This window comes from Sinohyriopsis cumingii, chromosome 5 (genome assembly GCF_028554795.1).
Source record: "Sinohyriopsis cumingii isolate HCF-2022 chromosome 5, ASM2855479v2, whole genome shotgun sequence".
NCBI classification, from domain to species: domain Eukaryota; kingdom Metazoa; phylum Mollusca; class Bivalvia; order Unionida; family Unionidae; genus Sinohyriopsis; species Sinohyriopsis cumingii.
The window spans coordinates 49346651-49367598 of record NC_142965.1 but is presented as its reverse complement, the minus strand read 5'-3'; the positions used below and the strand labels follow the sequence as shown (position 1 = coordinate 49367598).

The 20948-nt window shown below is 35.2% G+C and overlaps 1 protein-coding gene across 4 annotated transcripts in view; it reads left to right on the top strand.

The window, feature by feature from the left end:
- LOC149799126 (uncharacterized) overlaps positions 1-20543 on the top strand; it is a 28196-nt gene extending 7653 nt beyond the window's left edge. For all 4 annotated transcript variants that reach the window (XM_089958172.1, XM_089958174.1, XM_089958173.1 and 1 more), the window contains 3 exons: positions 1451-1508; positions 5823-6548; positions 7625-20543. In XM_089958172.1, coding sequence (XP_089814298.1) covers positions 5837-6548; positions 7625-14058 — 7146 coding nt within the window. In that variant the 5' untranslated portion in view covers positions 1451-1508; positions 5823-5836 and the 3' untranslated portion in view covers positions 14059-20543. The remainder of the gene's footprint in view (positions 1-1450; positions 1509-5822; positions 6549-7624) is intronic.
- The last annotated feature ends 405 nt before the right edge of the window (positions 20544-20948 follow it).

Below are 20948 nucleotides of genomic sequence, written 5' to 3'. Positions count from 1 at the left end.
GACATATATGACTACCTATCTCACCAGATATGGACAGATATGACTACCTGTCTCATCAGATATGGACAGAGATGACTATCTCTCTCATCAGATATGACTACCTGCCTCATCAGATATGGACAGATATGACTACCTGTCTCACCAGATATGGACAGATATGACTATCTGTCTCACCAGATATGAACAGATATGACTGCCTGTCTCATCAGATATGGACATATATGACTACCTGTCTCATCAGATACAACTACCTGTCTCATTAGATATGGACAGATATGACTACCTGTCTCACCAGATATGGACAGATTTGACTACATGTCTCATCAGATACGGACAGATATGACTATCTTTCTCATCAGATATGACTTCCTGTCTCATCCGATATGGACAGATATTACTACCTGTCTCATCACATATGGTTCAGTCACATTTCTAAGTCATTCTGTAAATTTAGATGAACTTTTTATTGAATTGGGAATAATTTTTATCAAGCCAATAAGCTGTAGGAAGCGAGACATGGCATCATGTTTCTGAGGGCATTGTAAGCAGTTTAAGCTTTCAAAATTGAAAGTTTTTCATTTGTGTGTTATTTTCTAATATCCTTGAAAGAGATTCTCATCATTATGGCATGAATCAACATGATACTAAGATAAGTTAATCTCTAACATGCTTGCTTGTCTGTCTGACCTTAGGGTCAAGGGCACAGTCATAGAAAATTTGCATTCAAATTTTGGTTAGCATTCTTCATTTGCTAACATTTCTTCAACACTAATAGTTTTTCATCATACTTGGCATTAATAATTATGAACTAAGACAATTCACCCAGTGACCATGAGTTCATAGTTCACCTAAAGCTCAGTAACAAAAAATTTAGGATAAGGTTTTAGATGAAACTTCCAAAATCCCATGATGCATTGCATAAATCATGATGACGCTACTACAATTCATTCTGTGACATTGCTTGCTCAACTTTTTGACCTTGGGATCATGTGACTGAGATTCTGGCTTTGGCCTTTTTGTTTCATCACTGCTAATTAAAAAAACATGAACACAAAAAACTTAATAAAAAGATCAAAAGGAAAGTGCCTTCACTCATCATGTAGGTAAATGTAGGCATATAGGCAAATATCCTACCCTTCCCCACAAAATGTTGTATAACTACGGTCCAAACAATGTCAAATCACTTTTTTAAATATGCAGTGCAAGTCCATTAGCTATTTTACAGCATTGAATGAAAGGAAACAAACAATACAATCAATGTTCCACAGTTCTGTCCCACTGGAACATTTTAAGACCTTAATAGTAAATAAAAATATTCTTATCACTGTATATTGGGATTAGATAAAGAAATTAATATTTATAAGATTATTTCTTTTACACCTAATGTAAATATGTTCCTAAGAGTTACGTTTTGGTATTAGTTGAATTTAAATTTATTTCTTCATTTCAGTGACAGGACCCTGAAAGGTGATGAAGTTCAGACTGTTTGGAAAAACACTTGCAAACCAGTCAGTTTACACATTTGATATTGGTGTTTTGAAATATATTGTAACTAATGATTGTTTGATCATAAAATGTTTCTTCAAACTTTAAAAATGAGTGCCCTCTACACACTTCTATTCACAGAGTTATCTTTGCTAAGTCTTTTAAAACATTTTATATAAATAATTTCATCCAATGCCTTTTTGGAATACATAGATAAAATTTTCTTGCACAGAAAACTATTGTTGATCCGTTTGACTCACTCTTGCCAAACTGAATGACTATCTATCTACCTATCTATCTATCTATCCATCCATCACAGGTAAATTTGTTTATAAAATAGATGCATGTGCCTTTTCTAATAAACCTTTTAAGTATAGGACATTTTTTGAAAAAATGCTTTACTTTATTTCCTTGTAATGTAAACAGTATAGACCTAAATTCAACATTGAAAACTACACAGGCAGATGAGAGTCTGTGCTGAGACCTAATGATTTTCAGCGAACATTACATAACACATAGGTACAACAGTAGACCTTTATCTTCTACTACTTTATTAAGATATTCATTTTGATATGTATCATTAATATTGTTGGTTACATTTTTCAGTATTATAGTATTTTTTGACAATATGTTTAAGCTTATCCATAACATTTGGCCATTCATTTTAAGCTTACCTCCACAAAGATGGTAAGCTATTGCACTACCCACAGTGTTGGCATTAGCATCAATTTCACACAGGTAAAACATATACAATTATACACCATGATTAAAGCATGGCCATTCTTTTCCTTTCATCCCATGGGGTTCAAGCTGAGGGGGCTGACTTTGTACATACATGTACATTAGTTGTGCATTCATTTTTATGTTTTTCTGGTTAGTTCAGGCTTTTTTGCACTATATAAATACTGTTATACCAATGGAGTCATAAGACATAGTGAGGGAATTTATCCTGACAAGTATTAAACTGTCATTAAAGAAATGGTTGTTGTGATCTATTTTTCATGTTTCACTCACTTTACTTACATTTTGTGTACATCTGACATTTTACTGGCAAAGGCTTAGAAATAGGTTTTTAGCAAATTGTGTACATACTCTTGTACCACGATTTATGAAAGTTGGTGAGGGGATGCATCTTGATACAACCTCATAAAAATAGGTTACTGTGAACCATATGTGATGATTCACTTGTCTTGGATATCCAATCTCATTCACTGTGCATGCCAGAATCATCAGTCTTTATAATTTAATTTGCATATCCCTTACAATAAAAGAAATCCACTGTGGCCTAATTTTACTGGCTTATGTTTCTGGCTCATTACCACATTAGCTTTACTCAACTTTTTAATACTGCTATAGCTGGGATCATAAACCTGGTGAGAGGATGCATCTTGATGAGTTTTACACCCTTAAAATCACTGTGATATATATTTTACACTTTAGTAAACTAATACTGCTTGATGGTACTGTTTATGCTTCCACTATGAGTGTATACATCTATGTTCAGTTTAGTACACCTACAAGGGTACAACATTTGTGAAAATTCATAGTTGTCTCTGGCAACCACTTTTTGAAAAAAAAAACTGTTGCATATCAGATGTTTATGCTTGCTTTATGTAATTACTTCAATTGCCCCAAATTGCTGTAATCAAAATTTGTCAACAACTTTTCTCATTTTGCATAAGTATCAAACAGTACTTGTAACTCTGTGACTATCAGTCCTCCTGATAAAAAGTGTCACACATCTTGGCACATTTATTTAATCTGTTTGAGATTAGCAAATATACGATAATCAAACATATTTCCCTTTCTGATAGTATTTTGTAGTCTAATAGAAAGTCATTGTGACCTACATTTTATGCCTTAAAAACATGGGTTAAGTATTTATGTATATGATTACATAGATTCACCCATGCTAGACCTATATACATCCTAGCCTTCTCAGAAGACTCTATCTAACTAGTACAGTTGGAAGTAGAAATAAATATGTTTATTCAATTGGTACACTTTGCATAGTAATGACTATACTTTTATGCTGCCCTCAGCAGGTTTAACTTTGTATTGTACATGTGAATGGATACAACAGTTATCAAAGTAATTACTGATACATGAGCTATGTACTGCTGGCTGTCACTCCAAGGTTACTCTAAGCCTCTGACTTTTGTGTGTGTGATTTGGATTTTTAACATAGCTTTAAAAAAAATTCAGTCATAACACTATGATGTCTGCAGTGTGGTAGTTTAAAGTGATGTCTGACACCAGGCCAACCAATCCTAGCACTAACCTCTTAATACTGAGCACCTACCAAGGCAGCTGCTACTACCATTTTTATAAATCTTTGATATGATTTGGCTGGGGTTCGAACCCATGACCTCTGGAATGTGAGGCAGAAGCTCTAACCACTAGACCACTGTGACAATCCCTCTGACTTATACCCAGTAAAATATGGCTTCTAAGACAACAAGTCTTTGGTTTTTATGAAATCTTAATCTTACCTCCCCTTTGAAAGAATGTTCTTTGTAATTGTTTTATGTCTTTTGTTGTCCTGTCACAGTAGGTGGGTGGGTAGTTGGAGGGTAGATACATAGGTGTGTTGGTAGTTGGTTGGGTAGGTTAGTAGGTGGGTTGGTAGTTAAGTGGATAGGTAAGAAGGTCATTTGCTAGTTGAGTAGGGAAATAGGTGGGTTGCTAGTTGGGTGGGTGGGTAAGTAGGCAGTTAATTCTCTGCATAATAAATTACTGTGTATATATTGGAGACTGGTGAATGTAGAGTTATGTAGACTTTGATTACTCTCTTGTTTACTTTTGTTCAAAGTTACTGTGTAATACATCTTAAACATTGTAGCCTATGTGAAGTTAATTAGGTTCCATCAGCATTGCCTGCTGGATGTGATTGGTCAGTTCTTATACATTGTAGTCTATGTGAAGTTAATTATGTCCCATTATCATTGACTCCTGGAAGTGATTGGTCAGTTCTTATACATTGAATGTAACCTCAAGGATGGGGTTTGGGGTATGGAGGTGATACAAAATGTTGCAGTTATTTGTAAAAACAAGGGTTAGCTATACTTAAAATCCAATGATTTACTGCAAAATAATTCTTTATAAAATGGAGAAGAAGTAGCCATGCATGCATGATGAATTGTCTGAATGGAATCAAATCTATCCAACCCTAATGTACATTCCTGTGTTTAGCTCTACTAATCCTAGACCAGAGGAGCTTATGGGTGGTCTATTGTCTGTCTGCCATCTATCCATTCAATAGTACACTTTTGTTATTATCACACTTCATAAACTATCTTGAAGATTGCCATGAAACTTTACAAATCCATATTCATCTCAAGTTCATGAAGAGAAAGTCACATCAACATTAGTTTACATCAGCAGATTTTTTTATGATGTCCAGTGTGTCTTGTGAATGGTGCTGCTTGGATATCCAGCATGGCCACCATAATGACCATCTTGAAAATTGTGTTACTTGTTACTCTTCCTGAATGGCTGGTCATATCAACATAGGGTTTTCAATGAATGACTTTTTCTGTGTCTTGTTGATTGTAAATGAAAATGGTACCACCTGGACAAACAGTATGGCCACCACATTGCCATCTTGGAAATATTGTGATTTCAACTTGTTCTGAATGGAAGGTAATATCAGCATAAGGTTTTAACTAAAATATATTTTATGATGTCTAGTTGATCCTAAGTGAAAATAGTGCTGATCTGACATCCAATATGGCCTCCACAGCAGCCATTTTAAAAATCTTGTTGTCCCTACTCCTCTTGGATTTAAAATCAGTAATGACCATCTTGAAAATCTGGTTATCATCACTCCTGTTATTGACATGGGATTTTACTGTTTATGATTGTCTGGGTAGTCCTATATAAAAATAATACTAGTCTGACACACAGTGTAGTGGCCATGGTGTCCATTTTATAAAATTTTTTGTCGCTACTTCTCTAGAAATGGTCCCCATATCAGCATTCAGTTTTAACTGAAAGACTTCATATGATATATAGTGGAGCCTAAATATAGATGGTGGCCATTTTGAAAAACTTCTTATGGCTGCTTCTCCTGAATGGATGATCATATTAGTATGGCGTTTTCATAGAAAGTCTTCTATTGATATATATATTGCTCTGAATGAAAATGGTGCTAATGTTAAATTCAATATGGCCACCACAGGGCTTATTTGAAATCGTATTGTTCAAGATTATCAGAGATGGTTTCAGCACTCAGTATTCAAATGGTCTTGAATTCCTGTAACCTCTTTCCAAAAAATAAGAGCTTCAGTCCATTCAAGGGAAACTTGATAATATTGTCAAAATATTTTTCTTACCAGATGTCAATGACAAAATGGACCACAAGCATTCTGAAACCCACACAGATACTGCAGGTTCTGAAGTCTCAAGGCAGACAGTGGTAACTAAGTTGAGGTTTGGTACATCATCAAGAGAAAGGAGACCAGCTTTGCATAATCTGGGAGAAAAATCCCAATCTGAACCAGGGGAGGACTACCTCACAAGGTCATTGACCTTTTATAGGAATGGGAGCAAGCCAGATTTAAGCAGCAAAGAAGATGGAAATGAAAAAAAAGAAAGGGTCAAGAAGACTGCAGGCAAGTCTAAAACGACTCATTCAGTGCAGGCAGATGAACAACTTGCAGGAAGTAATTTTGGAAGGACAGAATTTCCCAGTAAAATGAAATACTCTTCTGACCTGTCTTCAGCCAAATCAAGAAATGAGTGTTTTGAGCCATCAAAATATTTTTCAGGAAAGAGTTCAGAAGATGATGTTCGTGAAGAAAAGCACTCAGTATCAGAGTTGAGGGCAAGGTTTCAAGGCCAAAATGAAATAACTTCAGTTCCCAAAGTAGGATTTTGCAATGCTCATTTGAAGGAGAGTAAATATAAAGGAGAAGTGTTTGAAAGGTGCTGGAGAGAAAAAGAGAATGGATCCAGAGATAGATGGGAGCCAGAGCATAAAAACCCTTTTCTTGAAACTCAATTAGGGCAAGAAAGAAGGAACAAAGGGATAAAGCACAAGACTGAACATTTGGATGGGACAGGTAAATTGAAGCCAGAAATGAAAAAGATGAGATAAACTAGAGATTAGACTTGTATGGCGACAGCATTAATTTTGCTTAGTGTTTTTCTTGGCTAGTGTGGAGTAGGGTTCCAAACCTCCAATAGATACCCATCCCAATCTATCTCAGCAGTGTTCAAACTGAGTACCCTCTACACACTCCCAGAAACCCAAACATACATCCACATTATTCTGTAGATCAAATTCTTGGCATTGCTTATCTGTGGCCATCCACTTGCACATTTGAACCAGACAGGATGGTGGTGTGTGGTGGGGAAACAGTGAAACTAAGGATACATCTGTGAACAAGTAATCACTGTAACCCACTGGGGACAATTTTCCATGACATGCCATACCCATTTGAAATGCTGGAAACCTTATGCTAGCTATTCTTCTCGCTGCATGATTCTTATTGTTTTCCCTTCACTTTAGTGGGATATTAAGATGCACAGTCTGTCCATCAGTCTATAACTGTCCAATCCTAAGATACTCTGTATCTGTTAGTCTGCCCATCAGTCTATAACTGTCCAATCCTAAGATACTCTGTATCTGTTAGTCTGCCCATCAGTCTATAACTGTCCAATCCTAAGATACTCTGTATCTGTTAGTCTGCCCATCAGTCTATAACTGTCCAATCCTTAGAGATATGCTGTATCTGTCAGACTGTCCATCACTCTATCTCTGTCCAATCCTAAGATACTAAGTAGAAATTCCAATAAGGGGGAGAGGGATCATGTTTGATAATGTACTTCAATGAGTCTAGCATAAGTAGATAACAAGAATTTTATAAAATTATAAATGTAGCTCCAAGGAGAGGGTACAAAATACAAATGTGCAGATATTAGTGAGGGATAACATCTTTAATTACTGCTTCTTTCTGATTATGGTTAGCTATGCTTACAGTGCCTTGCTATACCACCATAGAATTCATGGTGAAGAAGGAATAATCATGTATGCATGACTGAAACCATCTGCATGGAAAGGAACAATGAAACCTACCAGTGCCTAATTAGACTTATAATGCTGTTCTTTAATATTGTCAAAATATTTTTTTGACAGATGTGAGTGGCAGAATGGATAGCACATATTTTGGTGACCCAGCTGACATGGCAGGCTCTGTAAACACCTCAGAAGTCACAAGACAGACAGTGCAAGGTAATTTGAAATTTGACCCATCATCAGGACAGGCAGTACAAAGTAATTTGAGATTTGACCCATCATCAGGAGAAATAGGAGCAGCTTTGTGTAATCTGGGAAACAAATTCCAATCTGAACCAGGGGAGGAATATCCCACTAGATCTATGGTCTTTCACAGGAATAGGAACAAACCAAGTTTAGCTAGTGAAGGGGATGGAAGTGAAACAAAAGAAAGGGTCAAGAAGATTGCAGGTGGCTCTAAAAAGATGACTCATTCAGTACAAGCAGATGGAGAAGCATCATGTTCACTTGGAGGAAGGGATGTGGAAAAGACAGATCCTCCCAGTAAATTTAATAGCCTTTCTGCCTCTGCACTGCAGTCAGAAGAATTTGCTGGGACAAGACCAAGGTATTGGAGAGGAAATGAGAATGGATCCAAATATCAAATGGAAACAGGGGATAGTGTTGTGCTTTCACAGAGGTCAAAGCCAGAACATGAAGTCCCTTGTCTTGAAAATCAGTTAGGGCAAGAAAAAATGAGAAAAGATAGAAAACTCAAGGAATTGTCTGGAAAACCAATGAGGTTCTCTAATTCTAAAGATGAAGAGAAGTTTAAAAAATTCATCAATGCAAAACATGGATCTTTGGAGCAATTACCTTTGCTAAAAGGAAGTGAACCTCTTAGTTCCAAGGAAAATTTTCAATTTGTGGATGGCATTAATAGGCAAGAGGTTATGAAAAGTAAGGAAACGTTGGATACTGATAAAAAAGTAAAAGGAATGAAAGGCAGGGAAAACAAGGATGTACCTACAGCAAAAGGAATGAAAGGCAGGGAAAACAAGGATGCACCTACAGCAAAAGGAATGAAAGGCAGGGAAAACAAGGATGTACATACAGCAAAAGGAATGAAAGGCAGGGAAAACAAGGATGTACTTACAGCAAAAGGAATGAAAGGCAGGGAAAACAAGGATGTACCTACAGCAAAAGGAATGGAAGGCAGGGAAAACAAAGATGTACCTACATTAACAGGAATGGACGGCGGGGAAAACAAGGATGTTCCTACAGTAAAAGGAATGAAAGACAGGGAAAACAAGGATGTACCTACATTAACAGGAATGGACGGCAGGGAAAATAAGGATGTTCCTACAGTAAAAGGAATGAAAGACAGGGAAAACAAGGATATACCTACAGTAAAAGGAATGAAAGGCAGGGAAAATAAGGGTGTAACTTCAAGTAATGGTAAGACAAGGAATAAACAAAATTACAAAACAATGAAGCAGGAAGATCAAATGAATCCCAAATCAATGAAAATTCAGTGTTCTTTACTTTGTGTGCACTTCTCCAATGAGGCTGAAACTGGATCAGACTTGGGGGACTACTTGAGATATAGACTTGGAGATCGATTTAAATACAAATTTGAAGTTCAAAATATTGAAAGAATTACATCAAATGGACAGGGAAATACAAAAGTAACTCTGTCTTTTCCCAGCAAAGTTGTTGCTAAGAAAGCTAAAGAATGCCTACGACAAAGTAACATGAAGTCAGCTACAAAGCTACTTACCTACTTTCCTGAAGAGAAAGTGAGGGAGTTAATTGTTTTAGACCCATGTGAAACTGAATCTAGGTTTGAACAACATTTAAAGATAATAGTGGAACGGGCCACAGAAACTTTGGCATTACACAAGGCAAAAATAAATGAGAAGAGTGAACGAGTGATGAAGCTTGAAGAGAGCCTTTTGGATGGAAATCTGTCAGTGAGAGAATTTGAATGGACAGAATCAAAAATAAAGGCAACAAAAGATAAATGTGAAGAACTTGAACTTCAGAAGAAAGAATTTTGTTTCTACATTAAAAGTGTTCATGACAAGCTAGAGGAAATCAAGAACTCTGTGAAATTTGAAACAAAAATGAATGAAATTAGGATTGCTTTTGGAATAGAGTGCAGACGACTATCAGATGCTTTGCCAATTTATGCACGACGATCAGACATACTCAGTGCAGTGAAGAATTCACAAGTGTCAGTTATATTGGGGGAGACAGGATCAGGAAAAAGTACACAGATGACTCAGTATCTCTACCAGGCAGGATTTGCAGAACATGGTCTTATTGCCTGCACACAGCCAAGAAAGATAGCTGCAGTGACTCTAGCAACACATGTAGCTTCTGAAATGGCATCAGGCATTGGACAAATTGTTGGATATCAAGTTGGCATGAAAGTTAAAAGAACGAAAATTACAAAGATCTTGTACATGACAGACCATATTCTTCTGAATGAGTGCCTCAAAGATAATGAACTTAAAAACTTTTCATGCATCATCATAGATGAAGCACACGAAAGAAGCATTTTTACAGATTTATTGCTTGGAATGATTAAGTCAGCATTGAAGAAGAGACCCGATTTGAAAGTGATAATAACATCAGCAACAATTAATCCAGATATCTTTATTTCCTATTTTGGTGGGGCAAAAAAATGTCCGGTTGTTCATGTTTCAGGTAGGGCATTTCCTGTTGATGTAATATGGCTAAACCCAAAGGATGACGAAAATCCTTTTGATGACTATGTTACTAAAGCAGTTAATATTGCAGTGGATCTTCACCGACAGAATCCACCGGGTGATGGGGACATACTTGTCTTTCTCACTACACCACTTGAAACTGAAAAGTGCTGTGAGGAGTTTGTTCAGAAATGTCGCACAGACAAATCCTTCCAGTGTCTACCACTGCATGGAAAACTTCAACCAGAAGAACAACAGAAGGTCTTTCAGCCAAATACACCAAATAAACGTAAAGTTGTTTTTGCTACCAACAGTGCGGAAACATCTATCACTATTCCTGGGGTTAGATATGTTGTTGATACAGGACTTGCAAAAGAGATGCGGTTCAACCCAAAGCGGAATATTAGTTCACTGTGTGTGTATCCAATTAGCCAGAGCTCAGCAGAGCAAAGGAAAGGGAGAGCTGGAAGGACATCTCCAGGGAAATGCTACAGACTTTACAATGAAAAAACATATGAAACAATGGAAAAAAGTACAAAACCAGAGATTTTGAGAGTTCATCTGGGGCAAGCACTTCTTAAGCTTTTGGAGCTTGGAGTAGATCCTCTCTCTTTTGACTTTGTGGAGTCACCAACACAAGAAGCACTAGAAAATGCCATGCAGTCTCTCCGTGATATTGGAGCAGTTGAAGATGCCAAGATTACCAAACTCGGACACTGGATATCAAAATTGCCTATTGAACCTAGACAGGGGTTACTTTTGAAGAAGGGAATACTGGCAGGCATAGCTATGGAGGCTCTTGTTGTGGCATCATTCAGTGGAGGAGGTGGAACTTTCTATCGATCAGGGACAGAAGAAGAAAAGAAGAAAGCTGATATAAAGAAAATAGAATTTTGCCACAAGGGAGGTGACATTTTGACATTACTCAATGTTTACAGAAGATGGGATAAAGTTGCAGAGAAGCAGAAAGGTGCATGGTGTTTTCAAAATTGTATCAATGCCAAATCATTGAGAGGTGTACGAGAGACAATGAATGAACTTCGAACTATTTTGAAGAGGGACTTGAGAGAAGACATTCTATTTGAGTTCAGATTAGCGGAGGAGGCTGACCCTCTACTGAAAAAAGTACTGATAGAGACTATGAAAGAAAATGTTTGCTGCTTTCTTGGACATGAAAAGGCAGGATATTTTAATTTAAAGAATCACCAGCATGTTCAGCTTCATCCATCATCAGTACTGAAGCCATTAGATCTCCAACCTGAGCTTATTGTTTATGAGCAGGTACTTCAGACATCTGCAGATTTTGTGACCAACATTACTCCTGTTAATGAAGATGAAATGATGTTCTTGCCATCAGAAGTGCTAGATATTTACAAAAGCACAAAGGACAACATACTTGTTTCATTAAAGCAGACATATTGGGCAGGGAAAAAAGTAATGAGACAATTTATTGGTCCACTACATCAGAATAGAAAAGAAGTAGAAGATAGACTGAGTACAGCATGTGAAAATCGGACTGTGGTACTTGATGCCAACAAGATTACTGGAAAGATACAGCTCTACTGTTGTAAGGTGGATGAACAATGCACTGTAAGAATACTTGAAAATGTTTTGGATGGGTTAACTAAGCCATTGTTGCAAAAGTGTGTTGAGGTGCCAGTTGGAAAGTCGGACGGTGGGGTACGAGTTGTTTTGGGTGCGAGTGGTGAGGTATTAAATATACTCATGCCATACCAGTATAGGACCCTCATTGTCAAGCAGAAACTACTATCAGATAAAGAGATAGAGATCTCGGATGTTGAGGAGGTTTTCTCTTTGTATGGAGAGATAACCGACATTAAACCATTCGTGAAGAAAGATGGAAAAGATCCTTCCTACTGGGGAACAGTGACCTACATGAGAGATATAGATGCCAAGAATGCCTTAACTTTGTTTACATCATCTGCAAACAGATTTTTTGACGTCATTCCTCAGTTGCCAAAAACAAATTCTAATACTTCCAGGGATTATAAACTCAAATTATCTTGGTGTCGTAGGCATGGGAAGGGAATCGCGTATGTCAAAATGGCTTGGCCAGAGGACTTCGTAAAAGCTATGGCAGCAAGATCTGTTACAATTGATGGTCGGGTAGTTTCAATTCAGCAATCTAGAGATAATGGTACACATGACACCACAAATCAACTGTATTTGACAGGTTTACGGTATAACATTCTTGAGGAAGATATAAAAGCTGCCTTCAAAGGATTGCTTGGACTCTCAGAAGCACAAGTCAGTGACAGAATAAATCATATTGTTATTCCTAGAGAAGCCTCCAAAACTTCCAAACAGATGTATATTGCACTTCGTGAGAAAATTGAGAGGGAAGTTTCACAGTATGCTCCGAGAGGATCCTTTGATATCACATTTGTACCAGATCCAGTGAAAAATCAGAAATGCGTTCGATACACAGTACTTGTCAGTTTCAGCAACCCTAATGAAGGCCAGACTGCGTTAAATGGGATGCGTATAAATCCACCAAGTTTCGGTATCTATCCTGTTCATGTAACGGCTGACTTGGAAACATCAGTCACTGTCTGGAAGAATGTTTATAAGGCAGTGAGCTCTGATATTGAACACACCATTGAATTCATTATGTCTCACATTCCGAATGTTAGTGTAAAAACCAACAGATCCAGGGCAGGAAATGTCTTTTTAAATATACAATCTAAAGATGCCAGTTTATTGGGTCGTGCGAAAGTATTATTACATGATGTAGTTCAGGGTGATATCCTTGAATGCAGACAAAATAAAGAAATAGCTAGACTTTTTACCAGAGATGGGCATTGTGAAATGAAGAGAATTGAGAAAGAAACTGGAGCTGTTATTTTTGTTGATAACAGGGCAATGTCTGTTTCCATTCAAGGAACACAGACAAGAAGAACAGAAGCTTTGTCTGCCATCAACAAGTATTTGAATACATTGGCAGATCTTCTTGAAAGACATTTACAGTTGAAAGGAGATGGTAAACCACGTGGGTTGATGAAGGAGATCATATCCAAATATGGTACAGACCTTGAACAGATGAAGAAATATACAGGAGTTAAATTCCTGAAACTTGATCTACGAAATCACCAGATAACCATTCTTGGAGATCAAGACTCTGTTGGCAAAATGGAGAAAATGCTACAAGAAATTTGTGATCATTTACAGAAAGGCACTTGTTTTGAACCTTCAGAGCTGCCAGACTGTCCAGTTTGCATGTGTCCAGTGGAACCTTCTAACATGTATCGTCTTGAGTATTGTGGACATCCATATTGTGGTGAATGCATAAACAACCTTCTGAAGTCTGGCATCCAGGATAAAAATTTTCCTATTTTATGTGTTGAAGAAAACTGTGAACAACCTTTGGTTATTGAAGACTTCAATGCTTTTATTCAACAAGGATGTACTACACAACAAGATCTAATGAAATCTTCGTTGAGTCTCTTTGTAAGCAAAAATAATACACAGATCCGCTACTGCATTACACCTGACTGTCATATGGTTTACAGGATCACAGCTGAAGGAATACCATTTGCATGCAGTGAATGTCAGCAAAGGATTTGTACAGCTTGCCATGTTCAGTACCACAATGGCCTAACATGCTCCATGTACCAGGAAGAAAAGAGAGATGAAAACAAAATTGATTCTTGGCTAAGGAAGGACAGAGTAAATAGAAAGCTTTGTCCAAAGTGCTCTGCTCCAATTGAAAAAGCTGGTGGTTGTAATCATATGGAGTGTGAAAGTTGTCATATTCATATTTGCTGGGTTTGTTTGAAGACATTTTCTAGTGGAAGTGATTGTTATGGGCACTTGCGTTCTGCTCATAATTCTTTTGTATAAAGAACCCCAACATCAAATAAACTTAGCAAGAACACCAATATTAAGAGAACTCAACACGAACCCCAACATTAAATGAACTTAAGATGAAACCCAACATTAAATGAACTTAACATGAAACCCAACATTAAATGAACTTAACATAAAACCCAACATTAAATGAACTTAACATGAACCCCAACATTAAATGAACTTAACATGAAACCCAACATTAAATGAACTTAACATGAACCCCAACATTAAATGAACTTAACATGAAACCCAACATTAAATGAACTTAACATGAACCCCAACATTAAATGAACTTAACATGAAACCCAACATTAAATGAACTTAACATGAAACCCACCATTAAATGAACTTAACATGAAACCCAACATTAAATGAACATATCATTAAAAAAGAAATACTTTTTCATTTGTACAAAGAACCCCAACATTAAATGAACTTAGCATTTAAGAAAGACATACATTTTCTTTCGTATCCTAACCCCCAACACTAAATCAACTTAGCATTAAAAAAAGGTACACAGACATACACAGATACACATGCACACATACACACACAAAATACACATACACAGATGCACATGCACATGCAAACATACACACACAACATTCACATACACACACAACATGCACATACACAGATACACACACAACATACACAGACATGCACATATACACATGCACAACATACACAGAGATACACAGATACATGTGCACACATAAACTCACAACATACACATACATTAACAGATACATACACATACACACAACATAAACATACAGACATACACAGATACACATACACATACACACATGACATACACAGATACACATGCACACTTGCACAACATACACAATCATAGATATACATGCACACATACACACAAACCATTCACATACACAGAGATACACAGATACACGCACACATACACACAATATTTTCACTAGGCTTGTCATTTATCTGTATAATCTTTTCCAACTGTCTGGTCAATTTTATGGTTTAGAGCTTAATTAATACATTGAAACCTCACCAGACTGAAACCTCTCTCTATGCCACTTTTAGTCCTCTGCCGTCGGTCTCCGGAAAAAGGGGGGATGCTGATGGGAAAAGATCAGGTGAGAATACCGTCCATTAGTGGATGTAACATAATTACATTCGATATAATCAGTTAAAGTAAATTTACTGTAGAAAATTTTTATTTACTGTAATCATTAGACTTCTATCCAGGGTCCAACACTAGTCATTGAAGATTGTGAATAGACTAGAAGTGCTTACAAATTGCTGTGAGTAAACAGAAATACTCTTGAACCTGAAATATTATTTCTGGTCCCAAAGTTCCCTTCTTGTAATGAAATAACTAAATCAATTTTAAAATAAAAACATTCACATTCAAGAGTTCCATTTGGTCCCGAGGGCTTTTGGTCTTGAGAGGTGTTACTCTATTCAGCCTGTTATTATCTATCCTAATACCAATTGTCTGGACAGATTACACACACTCATAATAAAAGTTCTATATTGATGAAATTTTCAGTTATAACTGTAGAAATATTTATTGAGATTTGAAATTACTGTATCAACAAAACCAAGATGAATAGGACCATTAAAGTAATATCTGTTTATCTCCACAAGAGAGTGTCATATAACTTTTAAATGATTGCTCATACTGTTTAATTTACATTTTACATTTTTATGCCCCCTACACAGTCATTGAGTACTGAAGTTAGATCATTTTTAAGTCATTAACCTATTAGCCAGCCCACTTCATATTTGGAACACTTCTATCATCACCCAGTACTTCTATTTCCCTCAATCTCTTTAGAGAATATATTATGTTGCAATGTTAGTCCATCTATCTGTCTGGTAACAATTTGGTTTCTGTTCAAAACTCGAGTTGTCCATTATCTGCAGTTCACAAATATTGTGGATGGCTTGCACTTTCAGTAAGGAAGAATTTTATTAACTTTTAAAGGTCAAAACTCAAGGTCAGGGTGACTAAAGGACCAAAAGATGATTCTGCAATTTTAACAGTGTCAATTATCTACCATCAACAGTTACCAAACAGTGAGGATCAGTTGCACTGGATCTAAGAAAGAGCCCATTGATTTCAGATTTAAAATGTCAAAACTGAAGGTTATTGATATTGATGAAATAAAAATAGTTTCCACACACTTAAATTAGTTCATATCATGTATCTTAACCAGACTTTGTGATGGCCTGCACTTGGGGTAAGGCAAAAGTCTATTGATATTGAACCAAAGGTCAAGTACACAATGACTAAGGCAAGAAAAATGGTTTCAGCACAATATCATTAGTTCCACATCACAGACATAGATCAATCTTTTTGGATGCATTGCATTTTGGGTAAGAAAGAAGGATGTTAATTTGGGTGTCCAAAGGTCAAAGGTAAGTGTCACTAGCTGGGAAAAGAAAAGTGTTCTGCATAACCGTGCTATTTTAATTGTAGGAATACAATATTTGTTACTATTGCAAAACTTTTCTTTTCTGGGACTCTAGTTCTCTGAGTTCAAGCCTCTTGTAATTAGTATTAGAACGTATTAGTATATAGTATTATAAGTCTTAGTCACAGCCAAATATGGAGTATCATCCTTTATCCTTTTTGTGTGTGCTTATTTGTTAACCCAAATTGACTTTCATTTTGTCTTTTAATGTCTTTTTGGCATTTCATCTACCTATTTATATTGATTGATTGTCTCCTCAGTCTTTGCGTTAGCAGAGTGTTATCTGTAACAGTTGTTTTTGTAAATATCTTTCTTTTTACACTCTGCCTAGTCTTAACAAGAGGGACCATTTTTTGGTGAAAATTAAATCTGATAAAGTTAGGGTTTTTGCTACCTGTTGAGAATTTTCCACTCTCATATATTTGTATGTTTTTACAAGAGTGTGTCAGTCTCACACTACCTACTTTTACCTTTGATATTTGGGGTATTTTGTGACTGCTAAATTCTGCAATGTTTTTGTAGCAGGTAATAGAATGCTGCTATTAAAATGTTGTTTTTTTTTGGGGGGGGGGATAAAGCTTATTTTAATTATGTTTTATTTATCAGCTACTGTTATAAAGATTCCATCCTTCCATACCACTCTGATGTCCTGTGCTATAGATCTAAGTCAAAAGATGTGTACAGTTTAAAGTTTTTAAATGACTTTCATTATTTTAATATTTTATTATCTGTTAGTGCTTATGACAGGCTGTGAATAATACACTGTTTATTATAATTTTAAACTGCTATTATATAAAGTTGCAACAGAGTACCAAAGATAAGTAGAACCCATCAAGAATATTATGCACAATTCTAATTTTTAATGACTTTCATTATCATAATAGATACACATCTTTAAGTGCTACAGACAGTTTTTGGCTAATGCATAGTCTATTTTAATTTTGAACTGCTATTTTACAGAGATCCAACAGAGTGTAATAGTGTAATGTCAAGTTAAGAATCAGTTTTAGTTGTGATTTTTTTTTCTTTAACTCGCTTGACCACAAATCTTAAAGAATTTATTATATGGTACTTCACCCTGTATAGCTTATTGTATGGTCCTGCACCCTGTATAGTTTATTGTATGGTCATGTACCCTGTATAGCTTATTGTATGGTCCTGCACCCTGTATAGCTTATTGTATGGTCTTGTACCCTGTATAGCTTACTGTATGGTCTTGTACCCTGTATAGCTTATTGTATGGTCCTGCGCCCTGTATAGCTTATTGTATGGTCCTGCACCCTGTATAGCTTATTGTCTATCCATCGACATTTGATTGTTACCACTCTGGAGGCAATATTTCTAATCTGATTATGATTCAGACTTGGAATATGGTGTTATATAATCTTGATTATGGCTGACATTGAAAATGAGAAATATCCACAAATATTTATGATTGGCTGAACTTGTTACCTATCCTGAAGTAATGTTTCTGGTTCAATTTTGGTCAAATTTTAACATGAATTTATCATTATGATCAATGTATCATCTGGGTTGGATAGGGAGTGAGATCCACACATATCAATGAGTTGATCTCACATGTAATGAGCTAAGCTTGTTACCACTCTGGAGACCATATTTCTTATTGAATGTGCTCAAGTACTCTGGAGAACAAATGTCTGATTGACTTTCGGTCTTACCACTCTGGAGACTATATTTCTGATTGACTGAGCTTATCACCACTCTTGAGACAATATTTCTGATTGGCTGAGCTTGTCGCCACTCTTGAGACCATATTTCTGATTCAGTTTTGATCAAACTTGGCATATTGGCGAATTTTGTCAACATCACAGAAAAATTAAATACTAATCAGATCTATACATATTAATGAGAGGAACATGCATCTGATTGCCTCAGCTTTTCACCACACATGAAGCAATATTGCTGATCTGATTCTGGAAAATATGTTAACATAGTCATTATGATCAAGGTATCTTTTGAGTTAGATAATGAACAAGATCAATGCATATTAATGATGTAATCTTGCCTCTGATATGCTGAACTTGTAACCAGTCTAGAAACTGTATTTTGATTTTTTGATCAAACTTGGCAAGTTTATCTAAATCATACAGATAGATGGGTACAATTAGGAGCAAGATCCTTGTGTAATAATAATAATAATAATAATAATAGTAATAATAATAATAATAACAATGCTAAAAATAATAGCATTAATAATAAGAATAATAATAAAATAATAATAATAATAATAATTATTATTATTATTATCGGGTGATCTTGCATCAGATCGATTTAACAACACTAAGAATTATTATTTGTTAATTTCTGATCAAACTTGTTAAATGGTTTTATATAGTCAAGATGTTGGATGGTCTCATCAGAACAAGATCTGTGTATATTTATGAGAAAATCTTGTATCTTATTGGATGAGTGATCACCGCTATGGAGACTTATTTTGATCATAGTTTGCTCCAACTTTGTAAATATCATCATTATCTTCAACATATTCTGTATTAAATGAGACCTGCACACATTACAAACATGATTTTCCATCTGGTTAGCTGAGTTTGTTAATTGCCTAGATCTTAAGACCATATATCTTGTACAATTCTGATCAAACTTGGCAAACAGGTTTGATGAATTTGATAATAAGCACAAGAATATCATATTAATTATACCTGTATCTTTGGAATGAATTTTATTGGATTATAGTAGAATAAATAAAATTGACATAATATAAAGTTTATTATTCTTATAACATTACATTGGCATGCTTAGTGAAATGGTTAACTGTTAAATTATGTAAGGTAGGTGAGTGACATGAGGCCCACTTGGGCCTCTCTTGTATCATCCATAACAGATGTTTAATATAATAAGTCAACTCCTTGTTGGATGAAATTTTATACTGATTTATGTAACAATTTTGGATATCTTATATATAATCATGTTATTTGTATGACTGTGTTTGACAACTGTCTAACTGATTTGGGACATGAATCAAGGTAAAAAAAATCTAGTTCCACTTAATTTTAAAATGTTCCAGTAACAAAAGATACAGGTGTTATAAAATTAAAATTCTTAAAGATTGTAAACAAAATTATTTAATTAAATATAAGTAATGAATCCCCAAAATTGGAATAATTTTTAAAAAGTGTAATACATGTATGAAGCATTCTCTTGTATATAAAATAATAAGTGACATGATAATTTATATAAGTAATGGCTTTCAGAAAATCACATGGAAACCACAATGTTTGCAAACATAATAAAAATAACTGATATAATTGAGATATGATGGGGAGAATAAAGAAAAGAAGTCTGAGATGTGAAGCTTTTTAGTAACTGAATTTGAAAACGTATACAATAAATAATGGATTGAATAGCAAAGGTAGTATTAATTAAAGTTTTAAACTAAAGTCTGCAGGCAGATTATATATATATATATATATATATATATATATATATATATATATATATATATATATATATATAATGCTTGATCTTTGTCTTTTACTGAGAGTAGAGTTATTGCCTACCTGACTTTTTCATTTTTAAAAATATGTTTATGTGGATCTGAGTTCAAGACTTTGGGTTTTCTCTTGGAAGTTCTATTGTGTTTTCGGTGAAGTGAAAGATGTATATCAAACGGATTTAGGAAACAATTATTCAGTCCTCTTTCAATAGGGTCTTTGGGAATCTGTGATTCATGTTTATGGTTATGTTCAATTATAATTTGAGAGGAAGTATTTATTTAAATTATTAAGTGGAATTACAAGGTGCTAATTTATTTTGCTTGGACTAAAACACTACTTGGTGATTATTGAGGACTCATTTAAAGACATTCTGGTTAATACATTTATATTATATCAGGACATTCAAGATTATTGGAATTCATTCGGAACATTCCATACTTTGATACTCCTGATTAAATAATTAGGATTAATTACATTTAATGCACTATCCTGTGACTTTTGAATTTTCATTTTGTATTACACTGAAATAAATTCTTTGTTGATTTTACTAAGCTAGTTTGTGTTGTTTCTTCCAGTTACATAGTTTAGGACCACAGAGTAGTAACAGTGTCTATATACATAGTAACAGTGTCTATATACATAGTAACAGTGTCTGTATACAATTTGCCAAAATTTAGAACATTGAGATCTGATATGTCCCCATATTTTAATTGCACTAATTGTATCATATTTTTAGAATAGATTGGGTTCTTAGTGCAATTAATGTATTTTGTCATATATTGTGTTTATTAGATCTGTAAATGTAGATGCTGTTCTTTTCATTTTTGAACTGTTGAGGATCCACAAGAATGTGCTGGAACATATTTTTCTTGGTTACCACCACTTCTCTCTCTCTCTCTCTCTCTGCATGAAAAACTATTATATCCATGTTTGTACATCTATATATTTTTTC